Below are 14,745 nucleotides of genomic sequence, written 5' to 3'. Positions count from 1 at the left end.
CAAAAAAGGGTCCAGGCATGTACAAACGCTATTTTGTGAGTCACTGACTCACAAAATAGCATTTGCGAATCTCGCTATTCGGAAGGGGTGTCCTTTTCTAATACTGAGACTCAATGCCATGTACTATTGTTTTGCAACTACATTTGCGGCCGCAAAACACTTGCAGTTTAACACCTACTCTAAGTAGGCGGTAAACCACTTGAAAACTTTGTGAGTGTGTGCAAAAACATATTTTAAGAGCAGGCAGTGGTCCCAGGGACCACTACCTGCCCTTAAAAAATTAAACTGAAAAGTTTCATTTTTCTTTTTTAAATGCATTTCGATTTCCTTTAAGGAAAACAGGCTGCATATTTATTTTTAAAACTGCTTTATTTTAAAAGCAGTCACAGACATGGTTGTCTGCTGACCCCAGCAGGCCACCATCACTGGGAGTGCTAGCCATTACCAAAGGGGTCGCAAACTGTGCTTGCCCTATGAATTTTAATGAGGCATGCAATTTGCGACCCCATTGGGAATCGCAAACAGTGACTGAGACACTATTGTACATTCACTTTTGTCACCAATTCAACGCAATTTGCGATTCGCAAAAGTGAATGGTTGTACATCTGGCCCAGAATGTGATATTCTGAATGATATCACATGACATAGCAGACAATGATATTCTGAATGGTAATGACATAGCACGTGTCATTCTGAATGGATTTGCAAAACACAGCACATTCTAATATTCTGAATGGGGTCACTTGGCACATTGCATGATGTTCTCTACATGGTCACATACATGGATATCATTAGGGATTGACAGGGGTTGCAGCTGCGACTCCTGGCTTGCCTCTTGTGACCCCTGGCACTGCTTGTGCGACCCCTGGCTTCAGAGGTAGCAAAATCAGTGCCAAGAAGATAGAGACAGCTTATCCTTAAGTAAGTCATGCTTCACCTTCGTTTTCAGCCAATTCTTTATTACACGAATAGTGAATACTAGCTTATCATTCATTATTAGTGTAATAAAAAAATGAGGCACCCGGATCTAGTGGCAGATGTTTTAAGTAAAAAAAATGTATGCAGTGTGCGTGCTGCTGGATGAGTGTTTCTGTGTGAAAGAGAGTATGTGTTTGAGAGAGTGTGTCTGTAAGTGTGAGCATGAGTGTGTGTAAGTGAGTGAGTGCCACTAAAAGTTAGTGAGTGAGAATAAGTGAGCTTGAGGGTCAGTAAGTATGAGTGAGTGAGAATGAGCGACAAAAAGAGTGAGCGCACAAGTGAAAAAGCATGAGTGCGTAAGATTTTGAGTGATTGTGAATGAAGGAGAGAGAATGAGTGAGTATGTTAGAGTTAGAGTAAGAATGAGTGAGAGTGTGTTAGAGTGAGTGAGAATCAATGAGTACAAGTGAGAATGAATGATCGAGTGTGAGTGAGTGAATGTAATTAAATGTGAGTGAAAATGTGATGTTATTCTTGCTAATCTGCTATTGGCCCTAACATACTGAAGGTAATTTGTGACTTATAAAGGGACCTGTGTAAAAATTCCACTTCTGGCATACCAGAGGAAAATGTTAACATGACAGGCACCTGTTAAAACCACTGCTTCTGGCAAGCTGGGGTGTAATTATTTCCTTAATGGGAACCCACTAAGTAATACTGGCACACTTGAGGCAATTGTTGGCATAGAGGTCCCCCATGGTAAAATGCTGGCACTAGCTCATTGGAGATGCTTCTTGCTATAGCGGGAAAGATGCGCCCTCATGGACTGCATGGAAACAAGTTCCAACCACAGCAAGGAACTCTTTAACATTGTCAAGAGACTTCTCCTGCCCTTTAGACACAGAGAACACCATCTCCCCTTCCCAGGAACTCTGCAACGCCCAGGCTTACTACCACAACAAGATATCCACCGTAAGGAAACTGCTCACCACACAGAGCACCACAGCCATCATGAACTCCATCTACTATGGAGCACCCAGGGACCCCTGCCCCCACTACCACTTCAACCTCAGGAGCAAGGAAATCAGCTGCGAACTCACCTCCATTCTCAACGCAATCATCACCACAGCCACCTTTTCCGATCAATGGAAACATGCAGAGGTCAGAGCAGGATTCAAGAAACCCCCCGCCGACCACAGAGAACTCAAGAACTATTGCCCCATCTCTCTGATCCCCTTCCCAGCCAAAGTCCTTGAAAAGGAAATCAATCCCCAGCTCACCAAACACCAGGAGGGCAACAATCCGCTGGACCCCTTCCAAACCGGTTTCTATGCCAACCACAGCACCGAGACTGCCCTGATCGCTGCAACTTACGACATCCTCGACCATGGGAAAACACCGGCCATGATCCCTCTTGACCTCTCAGTAGCGCGTGACACCGTATCCTACCACACCCACATCAAAAGACTCTGCCACATTGGGAGCCAGGGAGATACACTCAAATGGATCACATCCTTCCTCACAGGACGAGCCCAAAAGATCTGCCAACCACCCTTCACTTCGGAACCCAAGAGCATCCTCTGTGGCTTCCCTCAAGGCAGATCAATCAGCCCCCCACTGTTCAACACATTTATTGGCTGATATAGTCTGAACCCATGGCCTAAACATCATATCCTACGCCATCCAGTTCATCCTCTCACTCACAGAAGACCCCTCCCCCACCGGGACCAACTTTCAAAACTGCATGATGAGCGTCTTCGACAGGATGAAGACCAACTGCCTGAAATGCAACACGGACAAGACGGAAGTGCTGATTTTTGGGAACAACACCCCCCCTTGAAATAACACCTGATGGCCCTCCGAACTCAGACCTACACCCACGCCAACAGACCATGACCGCAACCTCAGCATCAACTGGACCGCAAACTCACTATGAAACACCAGATCACAGCTGTCTCCGTCGCCTGATTCCTCACCCTCCGCATGCTGTGAATGATCTTCAGATGGCTCCACATCACCACCAGGAAAGCGTCACTCAAGCCCTAGTAAACAGCTGGCTGGACTACGGCAATGGGCTCTACCCAGGAGTCTCCACCCAACTATTGAAGAAACTTCAGACAATACAAAACTCAGCTGCCAGACTTATCCTGGACCTCCCTGGGAGGAATCACATTCCCCTCCACCTCAGGAACCTCAACAGGCTCTCCATTCAGAAATGATGAAAAGATGCCAATTCAAGATGTCGACATATGCCTAAAATGCCGTCCATGACCAAGGACCAGCATACATCAACCAACACCTGAATTTCCACCAACCCTATAGAAACCTGTCCTTCGCCTTACTCGTTCACTCTCCACCAAAGCAGCAGTGCTAGGATGCTCCTTCTCCTAAATTAACCGACAAGTACTGAAAAGACCTCCCCCTGCACCTCCGAACATCATCCTCTCTCCCTGAATTCAGAAAAAGACCCAAAACTTGTATTTTCAACTGATCCAAGCAAGAACACAGCCCCTGGATACCCTCAAGGATGATTAGCCGTGCTCTTCAAATCCAAGTTGATGGATTGACTCTCACCTTCAGGAGTTCCCAAGCTGGCGCCTCACACTTCTTTTCTATCTCTGTTATCAGCGCATTGAGAGAGGTGATTTGATTGGACAGTTTGGTGATATTTGCATTTTCTACCATGGTGATATTCTTCTCCAACTCCTCCAGTCTTCTGTGCAGTGTTTGCTCATTTTCTTTCAGGAGCTGCTGCAGTTTTTCAAACTCTGATTCAATTTTCTTCTTCTCAGTTCTTAACTTGTCCTGTCATAAACAAAGAAAAAGCTGGTTAGATATTAAAACGCTTTCTACACATGTCCCTAGAGTGGGAGTTCAGGGGGAGGGTGGACTGGTTAAAAGCAACTTTCAAAAATCAGATCATTAACTTGCTTCTCCTAATTTCTGAACTGCAGCCTCTTACTACCTTCCCTTTTACCATCTTCTGTCCTTCTCACACGCCTTCCCTCCCCCTTTCCTCTGACACCTCACAGACTGTAGAGAAGTCAGAGTTTGAAAAGCTGCAGAGAAGCTCGATCCATGGAGCGAGTGCAAGGAAGAGACCCCACCGCAGGCAGAGACAAAGACCCAGGGACAGGCTGAGCGGAGAGACTGTCTGAAGTCAAGTGTGAGTAAATGTGACTGACACAAGATAATGTAAATGGGGGATGGGGCAGGAAGTTGAAGCACCTGGGATGGAAGAGAGGATGTAAGTGGTGTGCGGGCTGCACCTGTGCTGCCAGGACACTGGATGTGTTCCCCCAGAAGGAGACGCTGAGGGGGGTGTTGTACTATGGCCCTCATTCAAAGTGAGGGGGGATCACAGATGTGGTAATTTCATGCTTAAAATCATAAAGAAATTATGTGTATTGTGTTATTGAATGGAGAATTACTAGATAAGTCAATGTTACTGCAGGTAATTCACAAATTCCTTCAGAAGATAGATGAGGAGGTTGGTTAGATATCTTGTCCTATCCGAAGAAAGGAGGCTGTGAGTTATCAGGTGAGGTATGTCACACTGTAGCTTAGAGCCGGAGCCTGTGTGTTATCAGGTGAGGTATGTCACACCGTAGCTTAGAGCAGGAGCTTGTGTGTTATCAGGTGAGGTATGTCACACTATGGGTTAGATCAGGAGCCTGTGTGTTGTCAGGTGAGGTATGTCACATTATGGCTTAGAGCAGGAGCCTGTGTGTTATCAGGTGAGGTATCTCACACTGTGGCTTAGAGCAGGAGCCTGTGTGTTATCAGGTGAGGTATGTCACACTGTGGCTTAGAGCAGGAGCCTGTGTGTTATCAGGTGAGGTATGTCACACTGTGGCTTAGAGCAGGAGCCTGTGTGTTATCAGGTGAGGTAAGTCACATCGTAGCTTGGAGCAGAAGCCTGTTTGTTATCAGATGAGGTATGTCACACTGTGGGTTAGATCAGGAGCCTGTTTGTTATCAGGTGAGGTAAGTCACATCGTAGCTTGGAGCAGAAGCCTGTTTGTTATCAGATGAGGTATGTCACACTGTGGCTTAGATCAGGAGCCTGTGTGTTATCAGGTGAGGTAAGTCACATCGTAGCTTGGAGCAGAAGCCTGTTTGTTATCAGATGAGGTATGTCACACTGTGGGTTAGATCAGGAGCCTGTTTGTTATCAGGTGTGGTAAGTCACATCGTAGCTTGGAGCAGGAGCCTGTGTGTATTCAGGTGAGGTATGTCACACTGTCCCTTAGAGCAGGAGCCTGTGTGTTATCGGGTGAGGTATGTCACACTGTGGCTTAAAGCAGGAGCCTGTGTGTTATCAGTTGAGGTATGTCACACTGTGGCTCACAGCAGGAACCTGTGTGTTATCAGGTGAGGTATGTCGCACTGTGGCTTAGAGCAGGAGCCTGTGTGTTATCAGGTGGGGTAAGTCATACTGTGTGTTATCAGGTACGGTATGTCATACTGTAGCTTAGAGCAGGAGCCTGTGTGTTATCAGGTGAGGTACAGGTGACGTATGTCACACTGTAGCTTAGAGCAGGAGCCTGTGTGTTATCAGATGAGGTGCGTCACACTGTGGCTTAGAGCAGGAGCCTGTGTGTTATCAGGTGCGGTATGTCACACTGTGGCTTAGATCAGGAGCCTGTGTGTTATCAGGTGCGGTATGTCACACTGTGGCTTAGATCAGGAGCCTGTGTGTTAACAGGTGACGTATGCGTCACTGTACCTTAGAGCAGGACCCTGTGTGTTATCAGGAGAGGTATGTCACACTGTGGCTTAGAGCAGGAGCCTGTGTGTTATCAGGTGAGGTATCTCACACTGCGGCTTAGAGCAGGAGCCTGTGTGTTATCAGGTGAGGTATGTCACACTATGGGTTAGATCAGGAGCCTGTGTGTTGTCAGGTGAGGAATGTCACACTGTGGCTCACAGCAGGAACCTGTGTGTTATCAGGTGAGGTATGTCACACTGTAGCTTGGAGCAGGAGCCTGTGTGTTATCAGGTGAGGTATGTGGCTTAGAGCAGGAGCCTGTGTGTTATCAGGTGAGGTATGTCACACTGTGGCTTAGAGCAGGAGCCTGTGTGTTATCAGGTGAGGTAAGTCACATCGTAGCTTGGAGCAGAAGCCTGTTTGTTATCAGATGAGGTATGTCACACTGTGGCTTAGATCAGGAGCCTGTGTGTTATCAGGTGAGGTAAGTCACATCGTAGCTTGGAGCAGAAGCCTGTTTGTTATCAGATGAGGTATGTCACACTGTGGGTTAGATCAGGAGCCTGTTTGTTATCAGGTGTGGTAAGTCACATCGTAGCTTGGAGCAGGAGCCTGTGTGTATTCAGGTGAGGTATGTCACACTGTCCCTTAGAGCAGGAGCCTGTGTGTTATCGGGTGAGGTATGTCACACTGTGGCTTAAAGCAGGAGCCTGTGTGTTATCAGTTGAGGTATGTCACACTGTGGCTTAGAGCAGGAGCCTGTGTGTTATCAGTTGAGGTATGTCACACTGTGGCTTAGAGCAGGAGCCTGGGTGTTATCATTTGAGGTATGTCACACTGTGGTCTACAGCAGGAGCCTGTGTGATATCAGGTGAGGTATGTCACACTGTAGCTTAGATCGGGAGCCTGTGTGTTATCAGGTGAGGTATGTCACACTGTGGCTTAGAGCAGGAGCCTGTGTGTTATCAGGTGAGGTATGTCACACCGTAGCTTAGAGCAGGAGCCTGTGTGTTATCAGGTGAGGTATGTCATACTGTGGCTTAAAGTAGGAGCCTGTGTGTTATCAGGTGAGGTATGTCACACTGTGGCTTAGAGCAGGAGCCTGTGTGTTATCAGGTGAGGTATGTCACACCGTAGCTTAGAGCAGGAGCCTGGGTGTTATCAGGTGAGGTATGTCACACTGTGGCTTAGAGCAGGAGCCTGGGTGTTATCAGGTGAGGTATGTCACACTGTGGCTTAGAGCAGGAGCCTGTGTGTTATCAGGTGAGGTATGTCACACTGTGGCTTAGAGCAGGAGCCTGTGTGTTATCAGGTGAGGTAAGTCACATCGTAGCTTGGAGCAGAAGCCTGTTTGTTATCAGATGAGGTATGTCACACTGTGGCTTAGAGCAGGAGCCTGTGTGTTATCAGGTGAGGTAAGTCACATCGTAGCTTGGAGCAGAAGCCTGTTTGTTATCAGATGAGGTATGTCACACTGTGGGTTAGATCAGGAGCCTGTGTGTTATCAGGTGAGGTATGTCACACCGTAGCTTAGAGCAGGAGCCTGTGTGTTATCAGGTGAGGTATGTCATACTGTGGCTTAAAGTAGGAGCCTGTGTGTTATCAGGTGAGGTATGTCACACCGTAGCTTAGAGCAGGAGCCTGGGTGTTATCAGGTGAGGTATGTCACACTGTGGCTTAGAGCAGGAGCCTGTGTGTTATCAGGTGAGGTATGTCATACTGTGGCTTAGAGCAGGAGCCTGTGTGTTATCAGTTGAGGTATGTCATACTGTAGCTTAGATCGGGAGCCTGTGTGCTATCAGGTGAGGTATGTCACACTGTGGCTTAGAGCAGGAGCCTGTGTGTTATCAGTTGAGGTATGTCACACTGTAGCTTAGATCAGGAGCCTGTGTGTTGTCAGGTGAGGTATGTCATACTGTGGCTTAAAGTAGGAGCCTGTGTGTTATCAGGTGAGTTATGTCACACCGTAGCTTAGAGCAGGAGCCTGGGTGTTATCAGGTGAGGTATGTCACACTGTGGCTCACAGCAGGAGCCTGTGTGTTATCAGGTGAGGTATGTCACACTGTGGCTTAGAGCAGGAGCCTGTGTGTTATCGGGTGAGGTATGTCACACTGTGGCTTAGAGCAGGAGCCTGTGTGTTATCAGGTGAGGTATGTCACACTGTGGCTTAGAGCAGGAGCCTGTGTGTTATCAGGTGAGGTATGTCACACTGTGGCTCAGAGCAGGAGCATGTGTGTTATCAGGTGAGGTATGTCACACTGTGGCTTAGAGCAGGAGCCTGTGTATTATCAGGTGAGGTATGTCACACTGTGGCTCAGAGCAGGAGCCTGTGTGTTATCAGGTGAGGTATGTCACACTGTGGCTTAGAGCAGGAACCTGTGTGTTATCGAATGAGGTATGTTACACTGTGCTTAGAGCAGGAGCCTGGTGAGGTATGTCTCACTCCAGCAAGAATCGGAGTGTTTCAGCAGTGGAGAAGTGTGTGTCTCTGCCATCACCAAGAAGGACTGGACTCTGAAATTCTGTGGAGTCAGTTTGGTCCACACTCCTGGTAGAGAGTGTCCCTAGTTTCGAGGTAGAGGGTTGTGCTGCTGTGGTGTGCCACTAGTATACAGGTAGAGCATTGAGCTCCTGTGATGTGCCACTAGTATACAGTTATTGGGTTGTGCTCCTGTGATGCGTTGTGCTCCTGTGGAGCCTTCGGGTGTACCACATTTCTTTTTACTTACTCATAATTATATGTAGTATATAAAGTAAAGTAAAGATCAGAATCCAACACCAATCATGTATTTATGCACTATTTTATGAATTATACTCATTCACAAATACTCTTTGTAAATTTCAATAAGTGATAAAAAGTGCAAATTTGTGACATTTAGTGCTCAGTGCTGGCGGCGCAAAGGTGAACAAAGGACTATACAATAAATATATACAAGAAAATGTACAGTAATTCAACTTTGGTCTGCACAGTCTCAAATATACCACTGTATACTACATTTGTCAGTTTTCGGCACAGGGTATTGATAAGACAGATCCAACTATGCGTCGACGTTTCGACCCTCTACATGCGCACCTGTGGCGTCAAACACGGGTCTTCATCAGGACTGGGAGGGAAAGGAACAGCCTTTAGGTGACCCCAACTGTGTTGGAGGTACGGCTTGAACAGCTTGAACTGCGTGCGTCTGTCGGTGGTGCGTGGAGTGCTCCCCCGACGGTTATTCTTATTGTTGTGCTGTGCCCACTTTTATCCTAACTGGGTATTGGGATTAATCTTGTACCCAGTCATGCTTCACAATACGAATTGCAGAGCCAGAGAATTCCACTTCACTCAGGAGGTATTTCTTAACTCTGTGTCGAACGCTGGAGGAGAAACCTCTTCCTTCCTAACGTGGTCCCAACTCCGTTACATACACCGGCGTCCGAAAACTGACAAATGTAGTATACAGTGGTATATTTGAGACTGTGCAGAGCAAAGTTGAATTACTGTACATTTTCTTGTATATATTTATTGTAAAGTCCTTTGTTCACCTTTGCGCCGCCAGCACTGAGCACTAAATGTCACAAATTTGCTCTTTTTATCACTTATTGTACAGCCTATCTTGAAATTTACAAAGAGTATTTATGAATGACTATAATTCATAAAATAGTGCATAAATACATGATTGGTGTTGGATTCTGATCTTTACTTTACTTCATATACTACATATAATTATGAGTAAGTAAAAAGAAATGTGGTACACCCGAAGGAACCAATTGTTATAATATTGATTAACTGCCCAGGTTCTTAGGGATACTGGGTTAACCCCATTGGAGATTTCACGTGCTCCTGTGGAGGGCCACTAGGATACAGGCAAAGGGTTATGCTTCTGTGTCACTATTATACAAGAAGAGGGTTCTTCTCCTGCACTGTCACTAGTATACAGGTGGAGGGTGGATCACTGCTGTACAGGTATAACAGGGGTTCCAATCCTGGAGCACATGCACCCCAGGGTATGCGAGATGGCATGTCCGGTGGTGCGACAACGAGGGAAATTATGCACTGTATGCATGATAGAAATCCGAAGAGAATAGATGCAGGGGGTGCGAACATTAAACAAACATTTCCTAGGGGTGCGGGGTATAGAAAATGTTGGGAACCACTGAGGTACAGGCTGTGGTCCTGTGATGTACCACTAGAATACCTGTAGTGGGTTGAGCTCCTGTGCAGTGTTACTGGTTCACAAGTAGAGAGCTGTGCTCCTGTGATATATCACTAGTATACAGATAGAAGGTTGAGCTTCTGTGCAAGGTTGCTAATATACAGGTAGAGGGGCTGTGCTCCTGTGCAGTGTCACTAGTAGACAGGTGGAGGACTGATCTCCCATGGTGTGCCATTAGTATACAGGTAGAGGTCTGTGCTCCTGTGCTGTGTCAGCAGTATACAGATGCAGGGTTGCTACCCTGTGCTGTGTCATCAGTATATAGGCGGAGAGATGCCCTCCTGTGATGTGTCACTAGTATACAGGTGGAGGGTTGTGCTTCTCTATGTGTCACTAGTATACAGGTAGAGGATTATGTTCCTGTGGTGTTTCACTAGTATACAGGTAGAGGAGGGTTGTGCTCTTGTGCTATGTCACTAGTATATTAGTAGAGGGTTGTGTCCTGCATGTGCCACTAGTGTATTGTTAAAGGGCTGTGCTCCTGTGATGTGTTGTGCTCCAGTGGCATGCCACTAGGATACAGGTGGAGGATTGTGCTTCTGTGTTCTGGCACTAGAATATTGGTAGAGGGTTGAGTTCCTGTATGCGTCACTAGTTTACAGATAGGGGCCTGTGCTCTTGGGCTGTGTCAATAGTACACAGGTAAGAGTGTTATGATACCAGTATACAGGTAGAGTGTGCTGCTGTACTGTGTCACTAGAATACAGGTTGTGGATTGTGCTGGTGTGCTGTGTCACAGGTGTATAGGTAGACAGTTGTGCTCAAGTACTGTGTCTCTTGTATGCAGTTAGAGGGTTGTGCTCCTGTGGTATGCCACTGGTATACAGACAGTGACAGCACAGAAGCACAACGCTCTACCTGTATACTAGTGGCACACCACAGGAGCACAACGCTCGACCTGTATATTAGTGACACACCACAGGAGCACACCCCTTTAACTGTATACTAGTGACAATTCTACGAGCACATGCAGGAGCTCAACCCTCTGCCTATATATTAGTGACACAGCACAAGAGCACAATTCTCTACCTGTATACTAGTAAGACATGCGTGAGCACAACCCTCTACCTGTATATTAGTGACACAGCAGAGGAGCGCAACCCTGTACCAGTATATTGCTGACACAGCGGAGGAGCACACTCCTTTACCCATATAATAGTGAGACACCACAGGAGTACAAACCTCTAACTGTATACTAGTGACAGCAGAGAAGAACAACCTTCTACCTCTATACTAGTGACACGCCACAAAGGCGCAACCCTCTACCTGTTTAGTATGGAAACATCACAAGAGCTCAACCCTCTGCCTGTATACTAGTGGCACACCACAGGAACACAACCCTCTACCTGTATAATAGTGGCACAGCACAAGAGCACAACCCTCTGCCTGTATACTAGTGACACACCACAGAGGCACAACCCTCTACCTGTTTAGTATGGAAACATCACAGGATCTCAACCCTCTGCCTGTATACATGTGACACATCACTGGAGCACCACCCTCAACCTGTATACTAGTGGCACATCGCATGGTCACAACTGTCGACCTGTATACAAGTGACAAATACAGAGCAAAACCCTCTACCTGTATAGTAGTGGCACAGCACGGGATCGCAACCCTGTACCTGTATGTTAGTGAGGCAGCACAGGAGCTCACGCCTCTATCCTTATAGTAGTGACACATCACAGGAGCACACCCCTCTAGCAGTATACTAGTGAGGCTTAATAGGAGAACAACCCTCTAATTGTAAACTAGTGACAGCACAGGAGAACATCCTCCTACCTCTTTACTACTGACACAGCACAGAAACAGTTCCTGTGATGTTTCACTAGTATACAGTTGGAGGTTCACACTCCTGTGATGTTTCACTAGTTTTCCGGTGGAGGGTAGCACTCCTGTAATGTGTCACTAGTATATAGGCGGAGGATTGTCCTCCTGTGGTGTGTCAATAGTATACAAGTTGAAGGTTGTGCTGCTGTGCTGTTCCACTAGTAAGCAGGTAGATGGCTGTGCTCCTGTAATATGTCACTATTATACAGGTAGAGCGTTGTGCCCTTGTGCTGTGTCACTAGCAGACAGGTTGAGGTTTGTGCTCCCGTGGTGTGTCATTAGCATACAAGTAGACAGTTGTGCTCATGTGCTGTGTCATGCTCCTGTGATGTATCAATTCTACACAGGTAATGGGTAGTGCTCCTATGGTGTGCCACTTGTATACAGGCAGAGGTTGAGCTCCTGTACATGTCACTAGTATACAGGTAGAAGGTTGTGCTCCTATAAATATCACTAGTGTACAGGTAGGGGATCGTGCTTCTGTGTTGTGTCACTAGTATACAGGTAGAGGGTTGTGCTCCAGCATGTGTCACTGGTATACAGATGGAGGGTTATACTCCTATGGTATGCCCCTAGTATATAGGTAGAGGGTTGTGCTCCTATAGTGTGTCAGTAGTATACAAGTGGAGGTTTGCGCTCTTGTGGTGTGTTACTAGTATACAGGTGATGACTACTAGAATACAGGTAAATGGTTGTGCTACAACGCCTGGTTACAGCGGAGCTGGTTTTTGGAGTGTGAAACAGTGATAGTGCAGAAAAGATTTTGTGTATTAAAATTTCCTTTATTCCCCCAAATAATAGTTTAATTATGGGGGAATAAGGTAAAGAATAAAAGCAGTGTAGTGGATGTTGTGAACTAGATAAATTGGCTAGTTACATCCTATGATAAAACAAAAATGGTCTACATGTTTCAGCCTCCTTGGGCCAATCGCGAGGCTTTCGTCAGGACCAAACTGAAACGGCGGTATTCGCACGCCAAGGCGCACCCTAACCTGAAGCAGAACACAGAGGTACCGTATAACTTACGGTTCTCGTAGCATCCTCAGAACATTGATAGAAGGCAGATCAATATGTAAAACAAACCAGACAGTGACACAGATAAAACATATGAACATTAACTTTTGTACCCACATGTGTTGCCCAAAGATTGACCAGGCTCATGCTGCAAATTATACTATTCCCGAGGGTTGAGCTCATGCTGGTAATGGTGTTGCCATGTCGAACCACAACTCATAAGTAATCATGATAATGGCCCATAAATGCTGTGCCTCCGTTATTTGTGTCAAAAATAGTGCAAATCAGTTATTACACTAAAGGTGTAATATTAGTACCCCTAGTTTGTGGTAATTGCGCGCTATTTGCTTCTGCGCACTGATGCGGGCATTACCAGTCGATATATGTATTCATAAATTACTAAATAGGCGGTGAACTTGACTATTAAAAACAATAGGTTGAAAGAGTTCAACTAAAACAAGCGTGGTGAAGCTTGTGATGTTAGAAGTAAAGATGGCAACTTTGCATCAAAAGATGGAGAAAAGGCTTACTTTCAATGTATATGACCCTTACATCACGGTTCCAGGTGGGGGGTGGTTTATAGTCACACACTACGGGCAAATAGAATCGGCGTTAACATAAAATTGGCTGGAATATTACCCAAAAGCTGCTCCAAGGGCTCAATTAGGTACTTTCTTTGTCAAAGCCAGACACCCATTTGGCACCTAGACTCTCCAGTCACGAGGACCCTGCCGACAGCGGGGCTCTCGGACAGAGCGCCTTTAAACAGAGCTTTACCTGTGGATTCTATTACAGGACCGGAGGCTTCAGATTATGCTTCTCTATTCTTTACTGCAAAATCACAGCAGCCAATAACAACATACAATTAGTTTAAATTAACTACATTGCCCATGATGCTTACTCATAAGCCACACCTCCACAGCCCATAAGAGCCGTCTGCACAGTCGCATAATCCTCTTTCTTTGCTGCTCACAGCAAGAGTTAAGTCCCCCTCCCCTTATCTGGCTTACATGCTAATGTGATATCCTTACTGTTATACATGCTAATGGGCTTTCGCTACTGTTTTACATGTTAATGAGAGATCGTTACCTTTATATGCTCAGGTGATATCGTTTTGTTGTGGTTATTTAAGGATTCACTGTAGCTCTACTCAGGCGCAAGACACCAATTGGGCTGATTGGTCTTATGGTACGGGATGTTTTTTCCCCGCCGGTGTTGCCTCAAAGATTAACGCTTTTCACGTGTCTATAACTCCGTTGTTACTTGTTACAAGCGCGCGACTCGCACTAGAGTGGAGCTGTCATTGACCTGTCTGGCTCCGAGGTTCACGAGCCTGTTGTTCCTCGGCTTCTTTCCCCGTAGTGGCACTCATAGCGCCAGCGTCTGGGCCTCCCTCATCGCCCTCACACGCTGTCTTTGCCGAGTGGCTCTCGGCCGATGTGCACTCCCCAGGCGCGCGCAACTGGGCTGCCTTTGGGCGGATTTTGGGTGCGATTTGGGCAGCGCACACCAGCGCGAATTCCAAATCTCTGCCTGCACGCATTTTTCCTTGGATTGACCATTTCCTAGTAAGATCGCCTAGTTGGCTGCATAATCTCTGCCATTTGGAGTGAGCACACGCTCCTGGGATACATTATTAGATTGGCATAGGTCACTGGCCTGTTGAATACAGAATTGCTGAGGGGGTTGATCTTTATTAACCGACACTGTGTTTTGTGTGCTAGTGGGCTGAACCCCCGTACTCCTCCTTGTAAGTAGTGCTATATATTCTTCAGCTTTTGCAATACTTACCTTGCTCCCTCGTGTGGGCCATGGAAGATTGGGTGAGGTACCCTAATGAGGATGAGGAGGAGGTTTATGAAGGACAGTCTGAGGCGGTCATGGAGGATCACCTGGTGGAGGCTTTGGACGCTTCGGTTCAGTCATCTGTAAACAAAGCCAGTGGGAATACGGTTCCTCAGACCGTTCACCAGGCATTGGCAGCTGCGTTACGACCATGATCAAGAAGTAGCTGGAGAGCTTTGCTAAGCGCCATGGCTATGGCAAGAAGCTGCAGAAAGGGAAATCCGAAGC

At 46.6% G+C, this 14,745-nt stretch overlaps 1 protein-coding gene across 1 annotated transcript in view; it reads right to left on the bottom strand.

Moving 5' to 3' along the window:
• LOC147668283 (E3 ubiquitin-protein ligase TRIM39-like) overlaps window positions 1-14,745 on the bottom strand; it is a 325,919-nt gene that overhangs the window by 246,121 nt on the left and 65,053 nt on the right. Inside the window, exon 3 of the mRNA XM_086948636.1 lies at window positions 3,493-3,723. Within this exon, the coding sequence (XP_086804762.1) occupies window positions 3,493-3,723 (231 nt within the window). The remainder of the gene's footprint in view (window positions 1-3,492; window positions 3,724-14,745) is intronic.

Source organism: Lissotriton vulgaris, unplaced genomic scaffold (assembly GCF_964263255.1).
Source record: "Lissotriton vulgaris unplaced genomic scaffold, aLisVul1.2 SCAFFOLD_328, whole genome shotgun sequence".
Taxonomy (NCBI): Eukaryota; Metazoa; Chordata; class Amphibia; order Caudata; family Salamandridae; genus Lissotriton; species Lissotriton vulgaris.
Note: the sequence above shows the minus strand (reverse complement) of the source record. Positions and strands in the feature narration are given on the sequence as shown.